Raw genomic sequence first — 22340 nt, 5'->3', positions numbered from 1 at the left:
GTGGTCTGTCGCAATGGGCATTACCATCGAATATTCGTCAATCTTTACGTTTTCACAATATTTACGTTAACATTAGACGCGTAACATAGTTTGGTGTCTTTTATTTCTAATTAGATCCATTCCCGATATTTTCTCATTTTTAGGGAATTTTTAAAGAAATACCATTTACAGAGATTACTTTGTTAATAGTTAACGGTAGAAAATGACTAGTCAGGTTATTTTGACTGATTGATAAATCGATAAAACTTATTGTTTTTATTCATAAACAGAATTAAATCGCACAGTTCTATGCATTCATGGCGTAAACATTAAGACGCAAAGAGCATAAGAATGTACGCAACGTTAAAGATCTACAAAACATTCGAAGTATCTGTTATAATATTCGAATGAAACAAAATCTCTGTCCCTGCTGTACTTTTTTAAATTGTTCTGTCAAATCGTTTTGTTAAAACTAATAACAAATTCTTCTATAACAATTGTTTTAAGATATAACTAAAAAAAAAAAAAGAGAAAAGGACTCTGATATTTCTAAGTAGTTTTAAGCTACATGATCGATGAACGAAATATAAATTTTGTTTAAAACGACACCAAACTAATAATTATACACACTGAATATTTCCACATTTATCAATAAATTTTATTATCAATCTCCATAAAGTCGAATATATTTCAACTTGGAAAATAATTTTTAAAACGCTCGCGTATTAACGTTTCGTGATCCATTTTGCAACTTCCAGGCATGAGAGTTTACTTTCTTGAAACGGTACAGACTTTTCTGTACTCTCGGCTCGTTGACGATTCCTTTTGACGACGCCATTGCGACAGTCTACTACCGAGCTAACATTTATCACAGGGTGTTCGAGTTTGGCACCGAGTCCCAGAGACGGAGATCCATCGTCCGTGGGGAGTATCGACGGCGTTTCAAAGGATGACGCACGATATCTGCGCGATCCAATAGAAGACCCGACGAATTGGGGAAGGGACCGTTCGATCTTAAGCAGATCTGTGCTCAAAACATATTGCACGGGCCACTAGTGCTCTATATCACTGTTTTAGAAGCGTTTCTAAGAGGCATATTTCACTCTTCGAGCTGATAAAATACATTACTTTCGTCCACCAGCAAAGAGCAAATTTCGAAATCGATCTTCTCGCAACATTTGTAAAAACATTCCGAATATTTAAACGATTCTGGTCTTAGCAAGCATAAAAAAAAAAAAAAAAAAAAGAAGAAAACGAAGATTAGAATAAAAAACCAAACCGAGCGATGAGTTTCTATCAGGCGATCTTTCTCCAATTTTACCCATCTTTAATTTAATTTTCAATTTATTTTTATTTAATTTTACATTGGATTAAAGTTCGAATATATTAACAGATTTCAGCTCGAAGGGTCGAACGTCGGTGAGAATGATCGTTTTGAATACAGGTCCAAGCGTCTATTTTATCATATGTTGATGGATCTCCGTGTCTTTCGATGCATAGGCGCCGCCACGATCAAATATTCTCCGCGAATCTCCTTCGCCCTGCCAGCTTATTTTTTTTCATAAGGTTGCGACGCCTATGGAACTCGATTTCGTCGATGCCCTCTCACGCGGATTCCCTTATCAACAGTAGGAAGCTTCACGAACCCAATGGCGCGTGATTCCGTCGAGTGACTCGTGATTCAATTATCCAACCCGGAAACTCGTCGAGTCGCTCGACGGGGAACCATTGGGCGTTGGACGTGTTCCTATATCATTGCTTGGTCGTCGAGGATCTCGGCCAAAAAGATTTATCCCGTGGTTCATCCATTTGTTAATAAACGCTGTTACAACTTTACGCAGACGAAATACCTCGTCGTCTTTATCGCGTCCTTTAATAATCACCAAATGGAATATCCAATCATCTGTCCAATAACCCAATCAACTCGAAATCTTCGAATCGATTTAACTCCAGTTTCAGATAAAATTCCAAAATTTCGAAATACAACTGTTCGCCTTTAACCATTCTGTGATTTCTAGATTCTCCCAATTACTAAAATTGCTATGTTTCACTCTCAATATCCGCATCGATTTACTACGTGTAATTTAGAAATTTCATTGCTACATAATCGAAGTACGAATCTGGAGAATTTTGGATTTCGAACGATCCAAGGATCAAAATCACGGGATACCGTCTCCGCAAGCACACGGATCCTCGACGATCGAGATCTATGCGCACTTTCAATAGAAAACAACTCACCGTACGCGATGGTAGGTGGGGTCGTATTCGGACCAGACCGTCGGGTTACCATGGCGGCCATGGTGACCATGTTCGTTTTACCGATGGTGAGCGTGGACGTAAGTAAAAGGACAGAAGTAACCAACAATGTGAGAGCAGCGTCAATGCGGCCGAAGAGAAGAGATAGAGAGAGGCGGAGATGTATATTTTTCATGGTTTTTTTTTTTTTTTTTTTAGTTGGTCAGTCGAACAGTCCAATGAAGGAGATTCGAATTCAAATCGTAGAGTATTTTTGTACGAAGTTTGTTTCATGGTTTTTTTTTTTTGGTTTTGAATGGTCGACATATATATATATATATATTTAGTGGTTGGTTGGTGACGGTTGGTGGTTGGCGAAGAAGATGGTGGTCGAATGTGGCGTAAAGAAAAGAACACATAGAACAGACAAGAGAAAGAGTGCACAGCGTAAGTTGCATTCAAGTCAAGCGTTGGTGCGTTAGAATTTCGAAAATTGTTGCTCTGTACAAGGTGTCTCTTCGTACGTAATAGATCACAGAATGATGACGGAGATTAGGGGAGAGATTGTGTTTAGAATATTCTATGTTGTCTCTTGATTTCTCTTTTGCTTTCTCTGTCAAAGCGATGATACTCATTTTTAGAGCACAACGATGAGATTAACCCTAGAATCTTTCTTTGAAGTATGTGAAAAAACGGTATAAACACCATATTTATGGGGGTTTAAATTTTTTCATGGTTTTTTTTTTTTTTTTTTTTAGTTGGTCAGTCGAACAGTCCAATGAAGGAGATTCGAATTCAAATCGTAGAGTATTTTTGTACGAAGTTTGTTTCATGGTTTTTTTTTTTGGTTTTGAATGGTCGACATATATATATATATATATTTAGTGGTTGGTTGGTGACGGTTGGTGGTTGGCGAAGAAGATGGTGGTCGAATGTGGCGTAAAGAAAAGAACACATAGAACAGACAAGAGAAAGAGTGCACAGCGTAAGTTGCATTCAAGTCAAGCGTTGGTGCGTTAGAATTTCGAAAATTGTTGCTCTGTACAAGGTGTCTCTTCGTACGTAATAGATCACAGAATGATGACGGAGATTAGGGGAGAGATTGTGTTTAGAATATTCTATGTTGTCTCTTGATTTCTCTTTTGCTTTCTCTGTCAAAGCGATGATACTCATTTTTAGAGCACAACGATGAGATTAACCCTAGAATCTTTCTTTGAAGTATGTGAAAAAACGGTATAAACACCATATTTATGGGGGTTTAAATGGCGGCGGTGTACACGAGAATATGCGAAAAAGTGCTTTTTTTTTAGTTTTCGTAAAGATTCTCACGTATTAAGAAATACCTTGTATGTTGTTAATCGTTCTTTTTATACAGGTTGGGTCAAAATTTGACAGAATTGAAAAAAAATAGAGTGACTCTATTCTATGGGTTTGCATTTACCTCTGAATTATCTGGTTTTTCAACGATGTAATAATTATTTGGTTAATTTAAAAATGATTCGGATGAGTGTTTTAATGGATTCAGAGTATCATCTTTTTTGACTCATCCCGTATATACGAGAGTAATTCTTAATTGCGCGTAAACAGTTCAAAGAGTAAATCTGCGGCATAAAAGGAAGAAAAGATGTTACACACACGCAGGTCTTCTCTTATTAAACGAAGAAAAAATAATATTGAAAAAACCTATGGTTGTGGAACATTCTTTTTTTATTTTCTCCTCTATATTTTCACCTGGAAATATTAACGCTCAATCGAGAACCACTCTATACATTTCTTACCCTCGATCGAGTACATCCAAAGATCAATGATATTAATTGTACAATAATCGGATCGAATTAATTGCATAAAAAAATACAGGATATAATTGTCGTAAATTTGCGTCGATGAATTATAAATTACAGATCGAAATATCAAGAAGCATAATCTGATAATCTGAGAAATATTTCAGCGATCCGCGTAATGAATAAGATTGTAGAAATCGCGGTATAGACATTTCTGCAACGCTAATTTAATTGGAGGTGCTCGATTCAGGCCCGATAAGGATAAAATAATAGGCGATCGATCATTTATTTAATTAATATCAAATGGTGAATACTGAAAGCGTAAGAAGGTAATTCGTTAGTGGGAAATGTGGGCGGTCTGCGTTTTGTGGATTCGCCTTTGAATTAACGCGTCCTGAAAGATTTAATTACTTATTAGATAATGAACGTCGATCGAGGTTTGATTACTTTCGATTATTCGCTGCCGCTGAAGGTCCTCGTCTACTTTTAGGATTTTCTACACCGTTCATAAGGTTTGTCCGAATATACGAGAACTTGTGAATTTCTTACGTAGGTGGAAAAATAAAAATGCAGATTAAATTTTCCAAGAAGAAATAAGATTTGACTGACATTTGATACATCGTTCGAGGTGTAGTTGTCGTTAATATGAGAAAAGGTATAAGCACAAACGTCCTAGGTACTCGTTTTAAACGATTAATTATCGTACGACACTTGTAGATGCAATTAAAACAGATTCTACGTTATAGAGAACATTTACGTATAATTTTAACAAATAAGAAAATTAACAAATTAAATAAAAGATGAACTTGCGTATCATATATTAACGTTGATTTCAAATAACTCTATCTTTTGAATTAGTTACGCGCATCTTTATACAGATACGGTACAGAGAAAATTACCTGATATGGTATAGAGAAAATTACGTGTGCGCTTCTTTCAATTTAAATAATAAGAAAACGCAGACCGCCCTGAATCCAACTTCGTGATTACTTTCTACGTGACTGTCAATGTCTCTCTTCTCGTCTGTTTCTTTAAAGCTAATCACGCTCGACGCGTATCGCCGGATCTGAAATAGCTTCAAAAGAGGAAAAGTAATCTCGACATTGATCATGATACACAATAAACCGTTCGCTCGAACGTATTTGAAATAATTGTGTTTGGTTAATAATATACCGCTACATAGAAGCAACCTGGAAAATGTGATTAAGAAAAACCTTTGATTAATACGTCGTCTATCGATCGTACGAGGATTACTTCATGATTTTTATTAGCCTTTCGATTAAATCTTAGAAAGGAAAAAAAAAGAGAGAGAGAGAAAAGAATAGAACGGAGGAAATAAATAAACTTCCATTGCGTTGGAACTTCAATAAAATTCGTTATCAAACGATCACGTGGAGATAATTTTCGAAATACAAATATAAATAACCACGAATTCTTCGAGAATCCGAATTCCATTTTAATCAGAATGAATTCCTCGACGATCGTCGAATCAATTAAATAAATCTAAATCGATGGGAAAAAAGTTTATTCGATTAATTTAATCCTAGAACTACTATACGCTAGCATGCGCTGGAAAAGAAAAATGGTAGTTGCGAAAGATCGACAAGGAAGAAAAACACAAAAAAAGTACGAAAACAACGTATAGAGAAATGTACAAATAGGTGGAGCACACCCTCGATTTACAAAAATAATACACGCGAATCAACGAAGGAATACAAGTAAGGGTGAACGTAAAAACGATCATTAAAGGGATAAAGAAAAAACGAGCAAATCAAGGGAAAACGGACCGGAAGATAAGAGATAGAAAGAGAGAGAGAGAGTTGGAGTGTTCTTTTTCTTTTCTTGTCTTTTTTTTCTATCGCCAGATATTTAAGGAACAGAGAGAAACGAGAGGGGTCGATGCGTAAGAAAATGAGAAAGAGAAAAAGAGAGAGAGAGAGAGAGAGATAAGAGATGATGTCGGGCAATGATGTTGTCACGGGACTCGAGAATAAAGAGAATATGATATTTCGTGGCTTTGATTCTCCCCTGTGGGAGATGTGGAGCTTGCTAGATGCGGTTCCTCGACGAAAATTGTTCGTACTGTGGACTTCGTTCGCGTTTCAAGAAGACGAGAGCGAATAATTTATAGAAGAAACTAAGCGAAAGATATCTTTCGAGTTTCTTGTTTCTGTTTACCTCGATAGATTGTTCGAGTTTTCTTCTGTTCTATTTTAGTAGTTGAAGATATATCCACAGCGGAGCGTGATGTTGCCGATAGACTATGAAAAGATCTCCTTGCACCGTTAATCGATCAAGTGTCCTCCGTTTTGTAATACGAACGAGCAGATCGACACAAGGGAGGACTCTTTTCGAACGATCATCGGATCGAGGATCTTGTTTTAACGCGAACAGAGACGAATATAAGAAAATAAAGTTGATATAGCGTGTCTAAAAATACAGAGTTAAAGTAATCAATTCGAAAAATTGAATTAAAATGGTTGATCGGAAAAAGCGAATGTAAAAAATGTCACTTAAAGAGAAGAAGGTAAAAGAGCGAATTAATAGACGGTATCCGAAAAGACTAATTTGAAAGAGATGAATTTAACGAATTGAATGTGAAAGAATCGATATAAAGGAATCAATTTACACGGAACAATGAAAGAAATCAACCTGACAGAACCAATTAAAAAATCTATTCGGACCGATTAATTTAGAAAAAGTTTATCCAACGCATCAAGTAAAAAGTGTTCGATCTAAAAAGGCCAATTAAAACTATCCATTTCAAAATTCCAAGTTACACAGAACAGAAAAATCAATCCAAAAAAAAAAACGATACAGAAATAACAAGGAGAATTGGAATGAAAAACCTGTGTCCCATTAAAATGCTAACATCAATTAAACGAACTGTCAAAACCAAAAAGAGAGCTTTAGCACGGGCTTGTTATCGTTCCAATTGTAATCAAATGTTTTTTGCTTTGACTCGTCTTCTTTCATGCGGACGCAGCCACGAGAAGATCGTAGAAGCGTGCACAGAATGAAAAGGATTGGTGCAGATGCGAGATGTTGCGGAGGAACGAGGGAAAAGTCGGTGTTAGAACCGTGTCGAAACGTCGTTCTGTCTATGCGTCACGTAGTTCAGCGAAAGAGGATCAACATAGAAGAATGGCTGGCGAAAAGTGCAAAGATTCGAGGCTTCTCGCGGAGCTGCACTCCGGAAAGCTGACATCTCGAGATGTGTTGGAAATAACACGGTCGTCTAGTAATTTATTTTTGTTCGAAATGGGGCTGGAGGAACGAACGAACAAAAGTAATCAGAAATAATAAAAGCACACACGTAGTAAAGAGGGAAAAGGTGTGTGATGTTTGAGTTCTCGAAGAGGAAGAACGACGGCTGTTTTCTTTACACGTTTGTACTTGTAATCGCTTAGAAAAGTCTTCGTACACCATATGGAAAATCTATTTTTATCGAAATAAAATAATTATACTTGGATAAATATTTTTATTCGCATATAAATTATATGATTTAATAGATCGAAATAGAATTTTTACTGCGTTTAACATTTAACCGTAAAGTAATAACGAAATAGCTTTCAGATTTGACGCAGAACGCATTCACTTTACAAAGAAATTCCGTGGAGTTTTATTTCAAAATTATATTTAAAAATCGCTTTTCCGTAGGATGCAGGACGATTTTTAGCGAGTGATTGTATAGGTTCGTCGATTTTTTATTAAAAGCAAGGAGGGGATCTAGCATCGAATCGACAGTTTTCTAACGAAATCGATAAAATCAGGACGTGTCATGTACTCGATTCGATACGATTTCACGATTCATTAGTGGAAATACAGTGTTCGCGAGAGATAACGAACTTGAGGCGAGTTTAATGGATTTGTTTCGGATGTTGGGGACTCGTGTTGCTGACTATACAGTGTGGATGATCTGTCGAGCGAGAATGACGGTTCTTATCATCGTCGTAGAATTAACACAGCAGCGTTGTGTCGTTGTACATACAGCAAATGCCGAGAACAGTAGATTAATCCGTGCATGCTCAGACACGAGAAGAACGTTCTCAAGTGCTCGCTAGTTCTTATCTGTTCTAACCAAACGTTCTTTCTAAATCTAGCAAATTTTCTTTGGTAGTAAAACTAGTTTCCACGGAGTTGTTCGATTCTGAACAAGATCTCGATTACCTAATCTTCCTTTCAAATTATTATTTCGGTTCGCGAGAACTTCGTTGCTTGATACTTACACATTTTAACTCGTTCGATGACAGTGTACGTTTCTGTTCATTAACGCGAGAGATGAAAGATCATGTTCGATTTCTTGAAACAATCGTTTCGCCTCTTACAACCTATAAACTACGTTCTTTCACCAATTTCATAAGCTCGTTTTCAAATTTCTCCCATTAGCAGCACGTCTGTCTCTTTGTCAGTACGATGCAAGGCTATGACTCGATTTCTTGAAATCAAAATTGTTCCAATTATTTCGACTCCGGAAACATACATAAAAACATATATACTTTAATAATGTATATAATAATTATGTATTGATGGTTGTTTATGTATTGATGCTTTACAACAGCGATTTCCAATTTTTTTCATCTCACGACACGCGTAATTTCCGTGGTAGACCAAAAGGTATATCATATTTGGTTCAAGATGACACATTCACGCCGGATAGCTATTATTATTATTGTTTGACAATCCGTGGGGAAAAGAGGTCAGTGCTCTTAACTAAATAGTCAGATATTACATGTTTGAAAAATATTTGAGCCCCGACTGAAAATCATGGCTTGATAAAATCGCAAATACTCGAATTTGATATTTCAGGACGCTGATATTGATATGTGTCAGATATTGCCTCGAAAGTATGGATACTACAAAAACCTTTTCAATTGATTGACACTTCTGAACAGTAGCATATGATGCTGCACCGATAAAAGTTTTAATTACATCGCGTATTATCGAATTTTCGTCGTGAAAGAAATCGCCAATACATTAAAAAAAAAAAAAAAAAAGAAAAAGAAAAGAAACAACCGTGATATCAGTTTTATAACCATAATCTCGAATCTCTTTCATCTATCCAGTACGCTCGTTTGTTAGCTTGCCGCGGGACTATTCGAAAGACGCGAATCCTCGCGCCGCGATTTCTTAAAATCGAAAACCTTCTAACGCGAGAGATAGGAGTAAAGAGCCGGAGGCAATAAAATAAGCTTTCCAGCTGAAAACTAGGGTAAAAAAGGCAACGGTGGAAGCGCACACGTTCAAAGGCGGCAAGTTGATCGATGCACCGTGGCCTTTCTCGCCTTATCTCACGGAACTCGATGCGTTCGATCGATCGACGTGCCATTTTCCCCGGGCCAGACACAGCGAGAAGAAAATAGAAGGAAAAAGTGGACGGGAAAGGCGAGCGACGTTCGTCTTTGCCCGAAAGATAAACGGATGGATCCGTGGTTTTCATAGGAAGAAAGAAGAGAGAGAGAGGAGAGAATGATCGGCCGGATGGTATAGCAGGATTCCGGATTAAACGTGTTTCATCCGGATTATCCGTGTATCAGTCAACGCTTGCTTCCGCCGATTGTTTAAGAAAGGGACGTATTGTCATTCGGCTATCGATCGAAGCAAATCGTCCTGTCATCTGCCTTTTGGACCCCTTTTCAGCTCTCTCGTTTTACGCAAAAAAAAAAAGAAAGAAAAAGTAAGGAAATTACGTGAGAAAAATATTTTGGCAACGCGAATTTTCCATTTGCACATCGAACGTTACACGGAATCTCGAATTTTTCATGAACTTTTTGCAGACACTTTGAGAAGGAAAACTTTCGTAGAAGAAAAGATTCGAAGATTTTTACGGTTATTTCTATCGGAATTACAGTGACGATCTTCAGAATCGATCTAATTGATCGGAATTAGTTTTCGATATATAACAAACGGTTTGGCGTGGAATATAATACTGTACAAGTATACTGACGATCGAAGAATCTGTTCAATATGATGAAAGTAATAAAAGAACAAGACCACTTAAACGAAAGGAACAATCTATTTTATTAGCTGGTATATCGATTCTTTTCATCGAACCACCGACTGTAAAACGATATTACAACCTCTTCGTTATTTTTAGGATTCAATCTTCTATCTTAGCCCCATCTTACGATTCTTTTTAGCGATCTTATCTACCGCAGATTGCAATTTTCGTCCGGAATGATAATAAAAACACAATCCACGATGTCATAAATTTCCCATAAATGCATAACCGTCGGCAAACAAATCGTAAAACAACGTTTGTATCATTTTTCCTTTAAATACCTGGCACCAAATGCTATATAACGTCATTCTCCATGCTCGTTTCATTAAAAGGAAAGTTAAACTGTTGTTGCTTCTTCTCTAAATCCTTCGTTTCGTCGTTGCTCTTGAAACGACGGTCACAAAATACGCAACATCGACCTCTCTTAAAAAGTTTCCCCTTTGAAAACGCATTTTACGTTCAACGCCAATATTTCAAGGGTATTCTCGCGGCCGATCATAAACTTGCCTTCCACCAAACGCAAGTAAAATTCAATTCAGCCTTGGAATGCCGTGGAAAACGACCGAAAGGCAATTCCACGTTATATCCATGGCCGCGCGTCTCGTTTTACGCCGCGCGTTAAATTTTCATTCGCTTGGCTTTATACACGCGCTGTTTCCCCCTTCCATGCTGATAATACCGATTATAATTGCCACAGATGCGAGACAAAGACGGAGAGATAGAATTTGCCAGCGAACTTAATGGCAAGATTGCGTGAAAATTTCACAATCTCCCTCTTTGATGTTAATCGCGCACCTCTGCACCAATTACCGTTTCGGCTTCTGGAAATCTCTGACCATCCGCCGTTTCGTTTCATCCTTGTCCGTTTCTAATTGTAAGATACGTTCTCGAATTTCTAACATTTGAATTTCGCGCTAGGAATACACGATAAATCACATTTTTGAAATTCTAGAGAGGAACGACTCTTTTAGATTCGATACGTTGTCAATTTTTTTTTTTTTAATTCAATTTGGCTTTGGTATTAGATATATATATAATATGTATTAGGTTGTCCGAAAAGTTTCTTTCGTTTTATGAGGAAATAATGGACGCACAACGTTTTTTGTTTCATATTATTTTGTCGAATATCCATTTTGTTATGTTGAAATAAACACCGCGACATTTCACGTTTGTATGAAGGTGCACTGTTGTAAAAAACACGTTTGCGAGAGAAAGACACTTTCCGGACAACACAATACATCTTTGTAAGTTTCTCGAGCATTTCAAAGATATTCATTGTCATAATATTATGTCGTTGGATCGCCATGAAATTTCATGGATTCTGATATTTGATATTTCCGAGTAGACTTTAGCTTTGGATTTAACGAAACGATGTTATAATACTTTCTTTTAGTTGCCAAGTAGCGTGGATATTAGGAAATCACGGAAAATGGATTTATTTACAGTTGGTAGTTTCAAATCTTTGGTAATTTTAAAATTATTTTACAAAATCGAACTGACGGTTTACTCTTTGATACAGAAATACGAATTTACAGTCTGAATCTTTGAGAGTTAATTTGCAATTTCCTTCTTAACGACTTCATTTATTTATCCGAGCGGATTTATTTTTTACTTTGCTTCATCCTTTGCTTTATTTTAATCTTCTAATTTACTTTCATGTAAATCCTCTTCTATTTTTCAAACGTAATCTTTCTACCTTTTTCCCGTGCGAATAAAATTCGAATGAAAGAGGGTCGACAAATATTTGAGTCATACAGAAGCCAAACTAAATCGTTTAATTTCTGAAAAATACGACTATCTCTGATATTAAAAACGTACAAATTTGCAAAAAATGGATTTGACCAGTTTGACTATTGAGTGGCTCAGTTGCGGTGGATTTGTTGCTAAATGCTGTACACACGAAGTGATTGAAACAGAAAAATTCTTGGTTCATTCTCCATCTTACGTACCGATTTCGAGGAACACAGCAGTTGACGTGTTAATTACTAGCTAAATTACCTGATAATTCTGTCGACAGCGTGTTGGTGTCTCACATCAGTTTCGTATGTTAGTATACACTACCAGTCAAACATTTCAAATCACGTTCCTAACGAATCTCTCGTTAATTTTATAATTATTATCAACTAAAGAATTCTAATCAATTAATTAACTTGTTTCATATAAAGTTAGTTATTACAAATGCTTCCGAATATCGATGACAATTTTCTTTGTCCGATAGATTTTTGTCTAAGCCACCTTCTTTCGTAATAGAAAATTAAATCGATATTTTACTTAAAGTTTTGAAAATCTTTAAAATCGATTCTAAATTTTTGACTAGTAGCATAGTTCTTGTAGGGGGAGGGGAGAGCGTGATGTTAAAGAGGAAGTCACGTGGACGAGTAGACGCGACGCTTACTGACGTTTCGAGGATATGCGTCTTTTAATCGTTTCATCAAGCTACGTTTGTTTGGAAACCGGATTATCGCGAAATTTTCCATCGCTTGTCGCTCGGAATATTTTAAGCCCTCCAGCACGCACACGGACCCAGTGGCTTTACACGCTCTGTTTTTTCGTTCGATACTGAAAATACTAAACGTCGTGCGTTTCAATTCGAAACACTGGAATATGTTAAAAAACACGGTGATTGCTCTCGTAGGGGAAGTTTTTCGTGGATTAATCAACGATTCGTAAGAAAAAAACCACGGTAGCTGGTTGAATAGAGCGGAAATGTCGTAACGGTGGAGGAAATTTGGCAACGAAAAGGAAAAGAAAAAAAAAAGAAGAAAAAGAAGAAACTGTACAGCATCGACGTTGAAGCGTGCGCAGGAAAAATCGAGAGCTATCAAATTGATTAAAAAAAGAAGGGGTAGAAAAGCCATGCTCTACGTCGACGTCAAATGCACACGAAAATTTCCGGCTGGTACGAAAATTTCTCGTGGAAAAAATCACGCTGCACCGATGTCAAACGCATCTGCAACATTCGTGGTGCGTTCAACGAGAAATGTAAACCACAAATAAAAGTCTACATGTCAATGAAATATTCCGATGCTTTGCAACAACTTCATATTTTTAGTATCGTTGTTTTATTAACAGCGGAACTACCAACTTTTAATGTTTAGAAAAAAAATGCTATATGTAGATTTTCAGAAATTTAATTTAATTTAAATATTCAAAAAGATCCGTACAGTTTTTTTTTAATAAAAATATCGTTATGACAAAAATGTTGAAATTTAAATGTACAAGGGCGTATGGAATACAGATGACATATAAAAATTAGTTATAGATACTTTATGACATGAAATAAATCGTTCTTTTTCCTTTTTAATAAAACATTAATTCTGATAGAAGCAGTTCCACGTTTTTAGTAAACGCAGACACAGAAATCCGAATTTTTATAAGTTTGGTAGTTCCGATGTTAAAACACAGAGAAACGCGAAGTAAATAAGTGATCCAATTAATAGAAAAATTATTCAATCGAACACACTATGATACAAAAATTTGGAATCACTTTCGTGTCTCTATCGAATCACTCGTCAATTCTATCATTAATTACGAAATATTCCAAACTTTAATTCGATAATATCCTTTATCAAAGAATTCTTTCTGATAGCAATATCTTATATCCAAACGTTTTCAAATTCTAAAATTCCACGAAACACGATTGTAGCGATTCCAAATTTTTTGCCAACGATACATTAGCAAAGTTGCCTGAGCAATCGCCAAGAAATCCACAGAAAAATCCTACTACATCTCTATGAAACGCTACGAATTGCAATTACGCTAACGCCGTGCTGGAAGACTTTCTGCCGAATCTCCTGAATATTTCTCGAATTTTACGCCCACTACTAACAACAATTGTTCGAACAATCTTTTCCATTGGGCGAGATTTCGCTAAAAATAACATTTCGACAATGCCGACATGAACGAACGAGCCATGAAAAATCAGGCGAAAACCTGGCACATGTTGAAATAGGTGGCGTTTCGTGGTCGATCACAGGACAGGCTCGCAGAAACGCTTTCTTCGTGTGCGATGAAACACCGATCGTTTTGCTCCGAGATTCGTGTGACGCGAGCGAAAAATTGAAAGAAGAAAAAACGAAACGGGAAACAAAAGAGTATAAACGAGGCTGGTTGAGGAGCAGGGAAACTGGGTAGAACGGTCGAAATAGCGAGACCAGCGAGCGATCGGTGATTAAACATAGCGTGTTCGATAGATTGAGGAAAAAACCAGGTGGTTTTGGGGGAAGTGTGGTCGAAAAACGAGACAGAAAACGAAACCAAACTTCGTAAAAAGGGGGAGAAGGAAGAAAAAAAGAGAAAAGAACGTAACGAAAAGAACGAAAGAAGAACGGGAAACAAACATGGCGAATAGTTTAAGAGGCTTCGATTTAAAGATTGAAAAAAAAAAAAAAAAAAAAAAAGACTCGAAACGAGCACGAAAAAGAAACAGGTGAACAAATAGGCGGATCACGGTGTGGAATTAATGTCGATTGTTAAATAATTCGGGAACAAAGAGACAAAACAAGTGAGAAAACTATAGCCCGCGCGGAACGCTCGTCGCTAGGTCGCTCTGCTGGCTTCCGGTTTGCCTGAGGACCTTTATGCAACACTTTCAACAGAAATCTCTGTAATCTATTAATTTAAAAATCTGTATAACATGCGTGGAAGATATTTCTTCTTTCCTTTTTTATATCTAGAACGTCGAAGTTAAAATTACTCGACCAAAGAATTTCTTTTAAAGTTGAATTTAATAGAATTCTTTGTTTCCTTAGAATTACGAGCAATTGTCTGGAATATTTAATACCTTTGAAGCAGCGTTGTTCTATTTTCGAACAAGCAGCGCGAGGAAACGTAGTTAGATTGCTTGTTTAGTCTTTGACAAATTTAAGATTGAAAAAAAAAAAAAAAAAACAAAAAGACTCGAAACGAGCACGAAAAAGAAACAGGTGAACAAATAGGCGGATCACGGTGTGGAATTAATGTCGATTGTTAAATAATTCGGGAACAAAGAGACAAAACAAGTGAGAAAACTATAGCCCGCGCGGAACGCTCGTCGCTAGGTCGCTCTGCTGGCTTCCGGTTTGCCTGAGGACCTTTATGCAACACTTTCAACAGAAATCTCTGTAATCTATTAATTTAAAAATCTGTATAACATGCGTGGAAGATATTTCTTCTTTCCTTTTTTATATCTAGAACGTCGAAGTTAAAATTACTCGACCAAAGAATTTCTTTTAAAGTTGAATTTAATAGAATTCTTTGTTTCCTTAGAATTACGAGCAATTGTCTGGAATATTTAATACCTTTGAAGCAGCGTTGTTCTATTTTCGAACAAGCAGCGCGAGGAAACGTAGTTAGATTGCTTGTTTAGTCTTTGACAAAAGGAAATCCGCAAGGATGTTTCTTCGTGAAACTTGAGATAAATCTTGCAACGAGCGTGATACCATTAATTTCCGGTGGCGATTAAATAACCGAGGGAACGCGCGTATTTCCGATCCAGCAGAACTGGCCGCGGCGACGCGTTCGCGCGCGCTCTGCCACGCAAACAGGAGAAACACTGGCAAAAAAAAAAAGAAGAAGAAGAGAAGAAAGAAATAAAGGCAATAAGAAAAACAGAAGAAGAAAGAAGTGTGAGAAGAAGAGGAAAAAGAAAACGAGTTAAATCGTTCAAATGTATGCAGGGTGACGAGGAAACAGATAGACAAACTTTGGTACTGCATTCTGCTCTTCTTAGGGATTACAGAAGATTATACAAACACTTCTCCTTTAGACAGATAGATACCTTTTCTTTTAAAGATAAAACAGGTTTTCGCCTATGATGCAAACAAATTTTCACGTTTCGTATTCAGGAAACTTATAAAGAAAACATTCGAAAGATCCTCTTCTCTTCCTGATCTTGTTACAATGACAATAAGCTTGTCATTTTTAGCGTATTCCGGCTACCAATGATATTATAGCGAATTAACTTTTTAAGATATTTCCGCGATTAAACATCCAAAGACGTAAGAAAAATGGAATTGTGCACAAACCATGAAACTGGTCTACTATCAATCTACCAATATTAAAATATTCTCAACGATTTTACAAAATATTTCTCATTTTCTATCGGGGTATTTCAACTTTATCATCGTAAGCTCCAAAAAACCAGACTCCAGTGTTCGTTACTGATAATACGTCTTTTAATAATCGATAAAATACAAATTGTCAAAATTTACGTGCAATCGTTACCACGTTGTTTACCTCTAACAGAAAGAAATGTTTATAATAATCGTACGCACGACTTGCATAAAACTGCAATGTAAACCAGAGACTCTCAAGCGTCGAATATTTCATGTATCCTAACATTCATTTGCATAAACATTATCCGTCCCCAACAAGAGCAGAAGTTTACCAAAATCCTCTCATAAATTTCAACCTCACCCTGTACAATTGTACGCCGATATACATATACAAGCTTCCTATTTCTAAACTGGACGAATTAGGCAAACACCATCTCTACAAAGAAGAAAACCATACGTGTGGTTTGTAACGTATACGAATTACACAGGATACGTACAAAACACCATCGTGTATATCTATATCGTCTCGTACACAGAATTAAAGAATTAAAGTTGGAAATCCTTGGCTCGTTCCAGTTGAAAGAAAACCAAAAACAAAGGAGGAACGAAAAGTAGAAAAAAGAAGAAGAAGAAGAAGAAGAAGAAGAAGAATGAAAAGAACTCTCTTTGCGTCTCAAGTAAGTCGTCGGCTCTCTCAATGGGGACTTACCGTTCTTTTTTTGGATAACGACTTTCGCTGCGACTTTACGGGGGTTGCGTATGCCGAACAACGGAGTTTTGAATGGAGTAGTAGTAGTAGTAGTAGTAGTAGTAGTAGTAGTAGTAGTAGTAGTAGCAGTAGTAGTAGTAGTAGTAGTAGTAGTAGTAGTAGTAGTAGTAGTAGTAGTAGTAGTAGTAGTAGTAGTAGTAGTAGTAGTAGTAGTAGTAGTAGTAGTAGTAGTAGTAGTAGTAGTAGTAGTAGTAGTAGTAGTAGTAGTAGTAGTAGTAGTAGTAGTAGTAGTAGTAGTAGTAGTAGTAGTAGTAGTAGTAGTAGTAGTAGTAGTAGTAGTAGTAGTAGTAGTAGTAGTAGTAGTAGTAGTAGTAGTAGTAGTAGTAGTAGTAGTAGTAGTAGTAGTAGTAGTAGTAGTAGTAGTAGTAGTAGTAGTAGTAGTAGTAGTAGTAGTAGTAGTAGTAGTAGTAGTAGTAGTAGTAGTAGTAGTAGTAGTAGTAGTAGTAGTAGTAGTAGTAGTAGTAGTAGTAGTAGAAGTAGTAGTAGTAGAAGTAGTAGAGGTAGTAGTAGCATAGTGTCGTGCCGAGATAGGAGGAGTCCAAGGCCAGTGTGATTGATTGACAAATATAATAGAGAAGGAGTACGATAAAAGATAGTCAGTGCAACTTCGTTCGGGCTTTGTTCAAAATCAGGGTCGTAAAACGGGGCATTCTTGGGCTGAGCTAAAAAAACAGGGCACAGGGGGTGGGGGAGGTTTGGTTTCCTAAACAGGTGACAGAAGGGCCAAAGGGGGTAAGCTATGGTCGAAGGGCGATTTTGTAAAATCAACCATACGGATAAGGTATACGAATCTCTCTCGAATATCTCGTTTCTCCTCGATTCACGTTAAGTGAAATCCTAATTGGTCGTGGAATCGCTATGGTTTAGGTTGCTTCTGGATGGCTGGACTCTTCGAGATCGATGTTTCCCGATCTTAAAGTGGTTTTTGAGAGCAGGTTCGAGTATTCCGTTGATACATATTCGTCCGTTTGGTGGTCGATAAGCGTTGTAGACTTGTTCGAAAAAGTTTGCTTTATTTGCCAATTTCTCTCATTTATCTACGTTTAGTAGCTAGACGCAGTTATGGTCGTTCGTCGCAAAGATCTCTGTACATATACACGCTACTTAGGATTATGGTCGTCAGACATTTTTCAGGACAGTTTCTGACTTCTAATATCGTAAGTGTAAATTCATGTATATGTAGTTAATCGGATGATCATAATAGCAGATTGTTTGCAAAATAATCGTACGAACAAGAACGAAACTATCCAGTTTCTGATAGCGTTTGGCATAAGGCAAGGAGTTAAGTGTCGATCAATCATACTCAGAGTAATTTTAGAAACTTTGCGCAACTTGAAAATCGCGGACGATGCAAAATCGTCATCCGAAATCTTGTACATTCAACCAGTGCGAAGCAAATGACGAGCATGTCCGGGACAGCTGGAAGGTCGCAGCACATCGATTATCTAACTCTTAAACTATTAACCCAACAAATCCAGGCCCTCTAATAACGCAATAAACTAAACATCTGATGTATCATCCCGATGTATCATATTTGAGAATAACCTGTCAAACACGTGAGACAGGTTCATCCATACTCATCAGGCACCCAGAACCCGCCATTTATCCTCAAACCTACACCTATATCCTACCAATCTTCAATAAATTACTTTCATCAAACGTAATACGTATCTCTGATCGAGACGAATGAGATACGCCGCGAATACGTAGCAAATTGTGAACGATCTGAATTAAAATCATCGATCGGGAAACAGCTATTCTCCAGAGTCCAAGGGGTGTCTTTTAGCGATCGGTGCACGTGTACCGAGGGAATTTTAGGACGCGGCGCGTACGAAACCGAGAAACGGAGATGGAGATGAGAAAAAGAACAGAGAGTGCGCGTGGAAGTTAGAAGTGAATTCTTGGGATAGCAGAGAAGTGATACGAGAGAAAGAGAGCGAAAGTAAGAATAAATCGGCTCCGGAGAACTTGATTAAGAAGATGGTATATGTAAAGTGGTATCGAGTGGACGTTTAAAGCCAAGGACCACCGGGAGGTTAAGCGACAGCTACGCCGAGTGAAAAAATTATTTTTCCTCCAATACATAATACGCGCAAGAATCTCCATCTAAGCTGATAGCACAAGTTCAATGGAAAAGGCTACGTATACAACGCATCGAAGCAAATATTTTTCAACTCAGCATAGTGTAACTTGACTCAGTTTTCCGATGGATCCTCGGCTTAAGAGATCGGAAAAATAGAAATGAAAAAAAAAGTGAGAAAAGAGGAGGTGCAAATATGTGGAGACTGAAGATTAGAACACATCGATAGGTACGTGGCGAACTTTCGAACGTCGATTTCGTGCAAAATCGACGATCGGTTGGTTCACGCATGCGTGAACGCAGCATTCAAGATGGCGCGGTTGAGTTTCGCGTTCGCTGCTGCTCAATACTTTCTTTACGACACTCAAGTATGAACTTGCCAGTTCTTATTGAACAAAATATTCTTGTGTTGTCGTTTCGGCGCTTTTTCATCAAGGCCTTTGCCTTTAGTCTTGTCAACGCGAGATACTAAACAGATAACCTTGTTATAATCAAATAAAAGATAAATAAAGGAGGGATAAAAAATTAATTGATGGCTTAATAAAGGTTTCTTTACTCCTTTGAACTCCTAAAGCTGGAATTTTCTGTTTTAAAAATACTTTGTATTTAGTAACACTGTATCTAGTCAAACTAAAGAGGTTAGAGTGGAGTGACCTTGATCTAGCGCAGCAGATTCCAGTCAGGCTATAATCTACTATTTCTGATGACATTTTAATATTCAATTGGTATCGTTGGTATCGCAGCTGATGCAAAATAGTTTGGCACAAGTTAACCTGTATCTTGCGTTTTATATGATAAACATCGTCATTGGTATTTGTTATACAAGATATAATGATATAAGACAGATTAAAATTTACCAAAAAACTATTACGGCCAACTATTATGACCAAACGATACAAAGATTGATACAAAAAAATGAAAGAACGTTCCTGAAGCACCATCTTGAATGGATGCACCGAATCAAAGGTGACAGAAAAATATCTTCTAAATGATCGTAACGATGCAGAAAAATGGTCAATTCTACCGGTGACAACGACGATAATTTAGATTGTGTGCCATTGAAGTAACGTAAAATATATTTATATTTAATCGAAGGAGTGAAAACAAAGGATAGATAAATATATGTAAAGACAAATAAGAAAGATATATATGTATATATATAGAGAGAGAGAGAGGATTAGAAAGAAGATACAAAAAAAGAGAGCTAGAAAAAAATGTAGAAAAGATCTGTCGTACCTTGATGCGAGAAGATGTGTTACGAACCGCGAAACATGGATAGAGAAAGATGTAACAGTTGAAAATGAAGAATTCGTACGTAGAAAATGCGCATTTATGATTCGATCGAAGGAGAAAGATACGAAAAAAGGAAAAAAAAAGACAAATGAAAAATGAAAAACCGTAGAAATCGCAAAGTATACGTTTCTCACGGAAGTGTGTAAATTTCGTGTATACTTTTCTAGAGAACCAAAAACAAAAGTTTCTCGTTTCTAAATCTTCTTTCCGTTTCTTCGATTACTCTGAAATTTTCGCTCCTTTTTCACGTCTGCGTGATATTTCTTGCTCCTTTACCCTCTGTTCCTCGATAAAAGGAGAAAAAGAGGAACCGAAAGAACGTACAAACACGAAAGGAAAATATGTATATATATACACACACACGTATATCTATATGATGTATGTATATACGTATATAAACGAAGTAAGGGAAAAGAAGAATAGAAAAGACGAAAAAAGAAAATGGTGAGGGGTAGAACAGAAATAGAATCCAATAGTAACAAGAAAACAGATAAGGAGTGAGAAAGAGAGAGAGAGAGAGAGAAATAAATTTCGACACACCGAAACTATCTAATGGAAAAAGAACAATATATATAGCTAAAAAAATCAATGATAAAATATATAATGAAGCTCTTAAAAATGTGACGATTAGAAGAGTCGACTGGCGCTTCTTACCATCTGTCCGTGCAGCGGGTGAAAATGGAAACAGAAAGAAAATTCAAAATCTTCCTTTGAAAATCGAGACTCGCAGGATATGGGACGTTCTTTTTCTTTTTACGATATTCGACTTTTTTTTAATCTTGCTTATCTCTATGAAATCTTTCTTTCGTGTTTATATCTTAATTTCACGATAATTAACATGTTATATATATAACATGTTAATTAATTTTTTGGGGGTGATAGAAAGGGTGAAAAGGGGGATCATAAGGGGAATATTTCTACAACAGACTATCGAAGTTCGCCCTGACGATTTATCTCGTCGTGGTAATGTTACCGCGCGCGATTTTCCTTTCGTTCGATCGTTGTTTCGATCGTTCGTTCCTTGAAACTATTTGTTCTCGTTTTTCTTTCTTTTCATTGTTACTTGTTTTTTTCTTTTTTCGTGAAGCACATTTTGTTTTTCAACGCCGAGTAAAGATGAAATTTTTTGAGAAAGAAAATATAGGTGCGGCCGTGGCTGAGTGGTTACGGTAGAACGAAAGATTGTGATTCGAGTAAAATCGAGAAGAAATAATTCGGAAGTATTATACATATATATAGTATGGAGTGGGTGCAGCTTTTTCGTCTGCAATTCATTTTTCCTTTTCTGCGATTGGCGGATCGAGGCGTGGCGGCAAAGCTTAATTAAAAAACGTTCAGATTCTGACACAAGATAGCCTTTTTACAAGAAGTAAAAGCTTTCGAAGACAATAAAGAAAATTGTTACACTGAGTTGTCTTGTAAAAGTTCGAAATCTGTTTTCGTTTATTTTTAAAGAAACATCGAGACGCGGTGATATACTTTCAAATTTTATTTTCTACTATACGAATGATTCAGAAGTCTTGCTGATCAACTCCAGAAATTGCAATGGAATCTGTATATTATCAGCTTGAGCTAAACGAATTTATGGAAGTGATTTTTGAAACTGATGTTGAATACCAATCATGTACCTAGGCAACGAAATTGAAAATTAAAAAAAAAAAAAAAAAAGAACGAGAATTAAGTTGATCAGTTCGTCTTCTGAGAGGTTCATATTTTAAAAAACTATTTGTATGTTTTTAAGACAACTCAACGACGAGAAGGAAATGATTCGATAATAAGAAACGTGTCGAATTTTTAAAGAGTTTTGTTCCTCACGTCGATTAACGAGGAACATTTTTTATTACAAAACTTTGCCCTTTCTTTGTCACTTAAAGGTACTGTATATTATTTCATATAATAGAAAAAATGTATAATTAAGATAGATAAAAAATTTAACATTCATCAGAAGCGAAATAAAAGTGAACAGCACTCGAAGAATATCCCTCGTAAGCGAAGTGCGGATCGAAGCTGGATCGAAAAAAGTGTGAATAAAATAGATTGAAAAACGTGAAGATAACTCTTGTTTTTTTAAATTCTTTGCGGTCACGCGATCAATCTTCCATTCGGTTGAACGCGACGATTCCCCTATTTCCCTCTCAAAAAAAAAAAAAAAAAAAAAAAAAAAAAA

General features: G+C 36.6%; 1 protein-coding gene across 8 annotated transcripts in view; it reads right to left on the bottom strand.

The window, feature by feature from the left end:
* LOC100747656 overlaps positions 1 to 22340 on the bottom strand; it is a 148544-nt gene that overhangs the window by 10734 nt on the left and 115470 nt on the right. For 2 of the 8 annotated variants that reach the window (XM_033322748.1, XM_033322750.1), the window contains exons 10-11: positions 20828 to 20830; positions 16741 to 16773 (exon numbers count right to left, since the gene is read on the bottom strand). The exons of 3 other annotated variants lie outside the window; for them this stretch is intronic. In XM_033322748.1, coding sequence (XP_033178639.1) covers positions 16741 to 16773; positions 20828 to 20830 — 36 coding nt within the window. The remainder of the gene's footprint in view (positions 1 to 16740; positions 16774 to 20827; positions 20831 to 22340) is intronic. 3 more of the 8 variants (XM_012389800.3, XM_033322752.1, XM_012389802.3) reach the window with 2 other exon arrangements.

This window comes from Bombus impatiens, unplaced genomic scaffold (assembly GCF_000188095.3).
Source record: "Bombus impatiens unplaced genomic scaffold, BIMP_2.2 scf_0665, whole genome shotgun sequence".
Taxonomy (NCBI): domain Eukaryota; kingdom Metazoa; phylum Arthropoda; class Insecta; order Hymenoptera; family Apidae; genus Bombus; species Bombus impatiens.
This window is presented reverse-complemented; position numbering and strand designations above follow the sequence as displayed.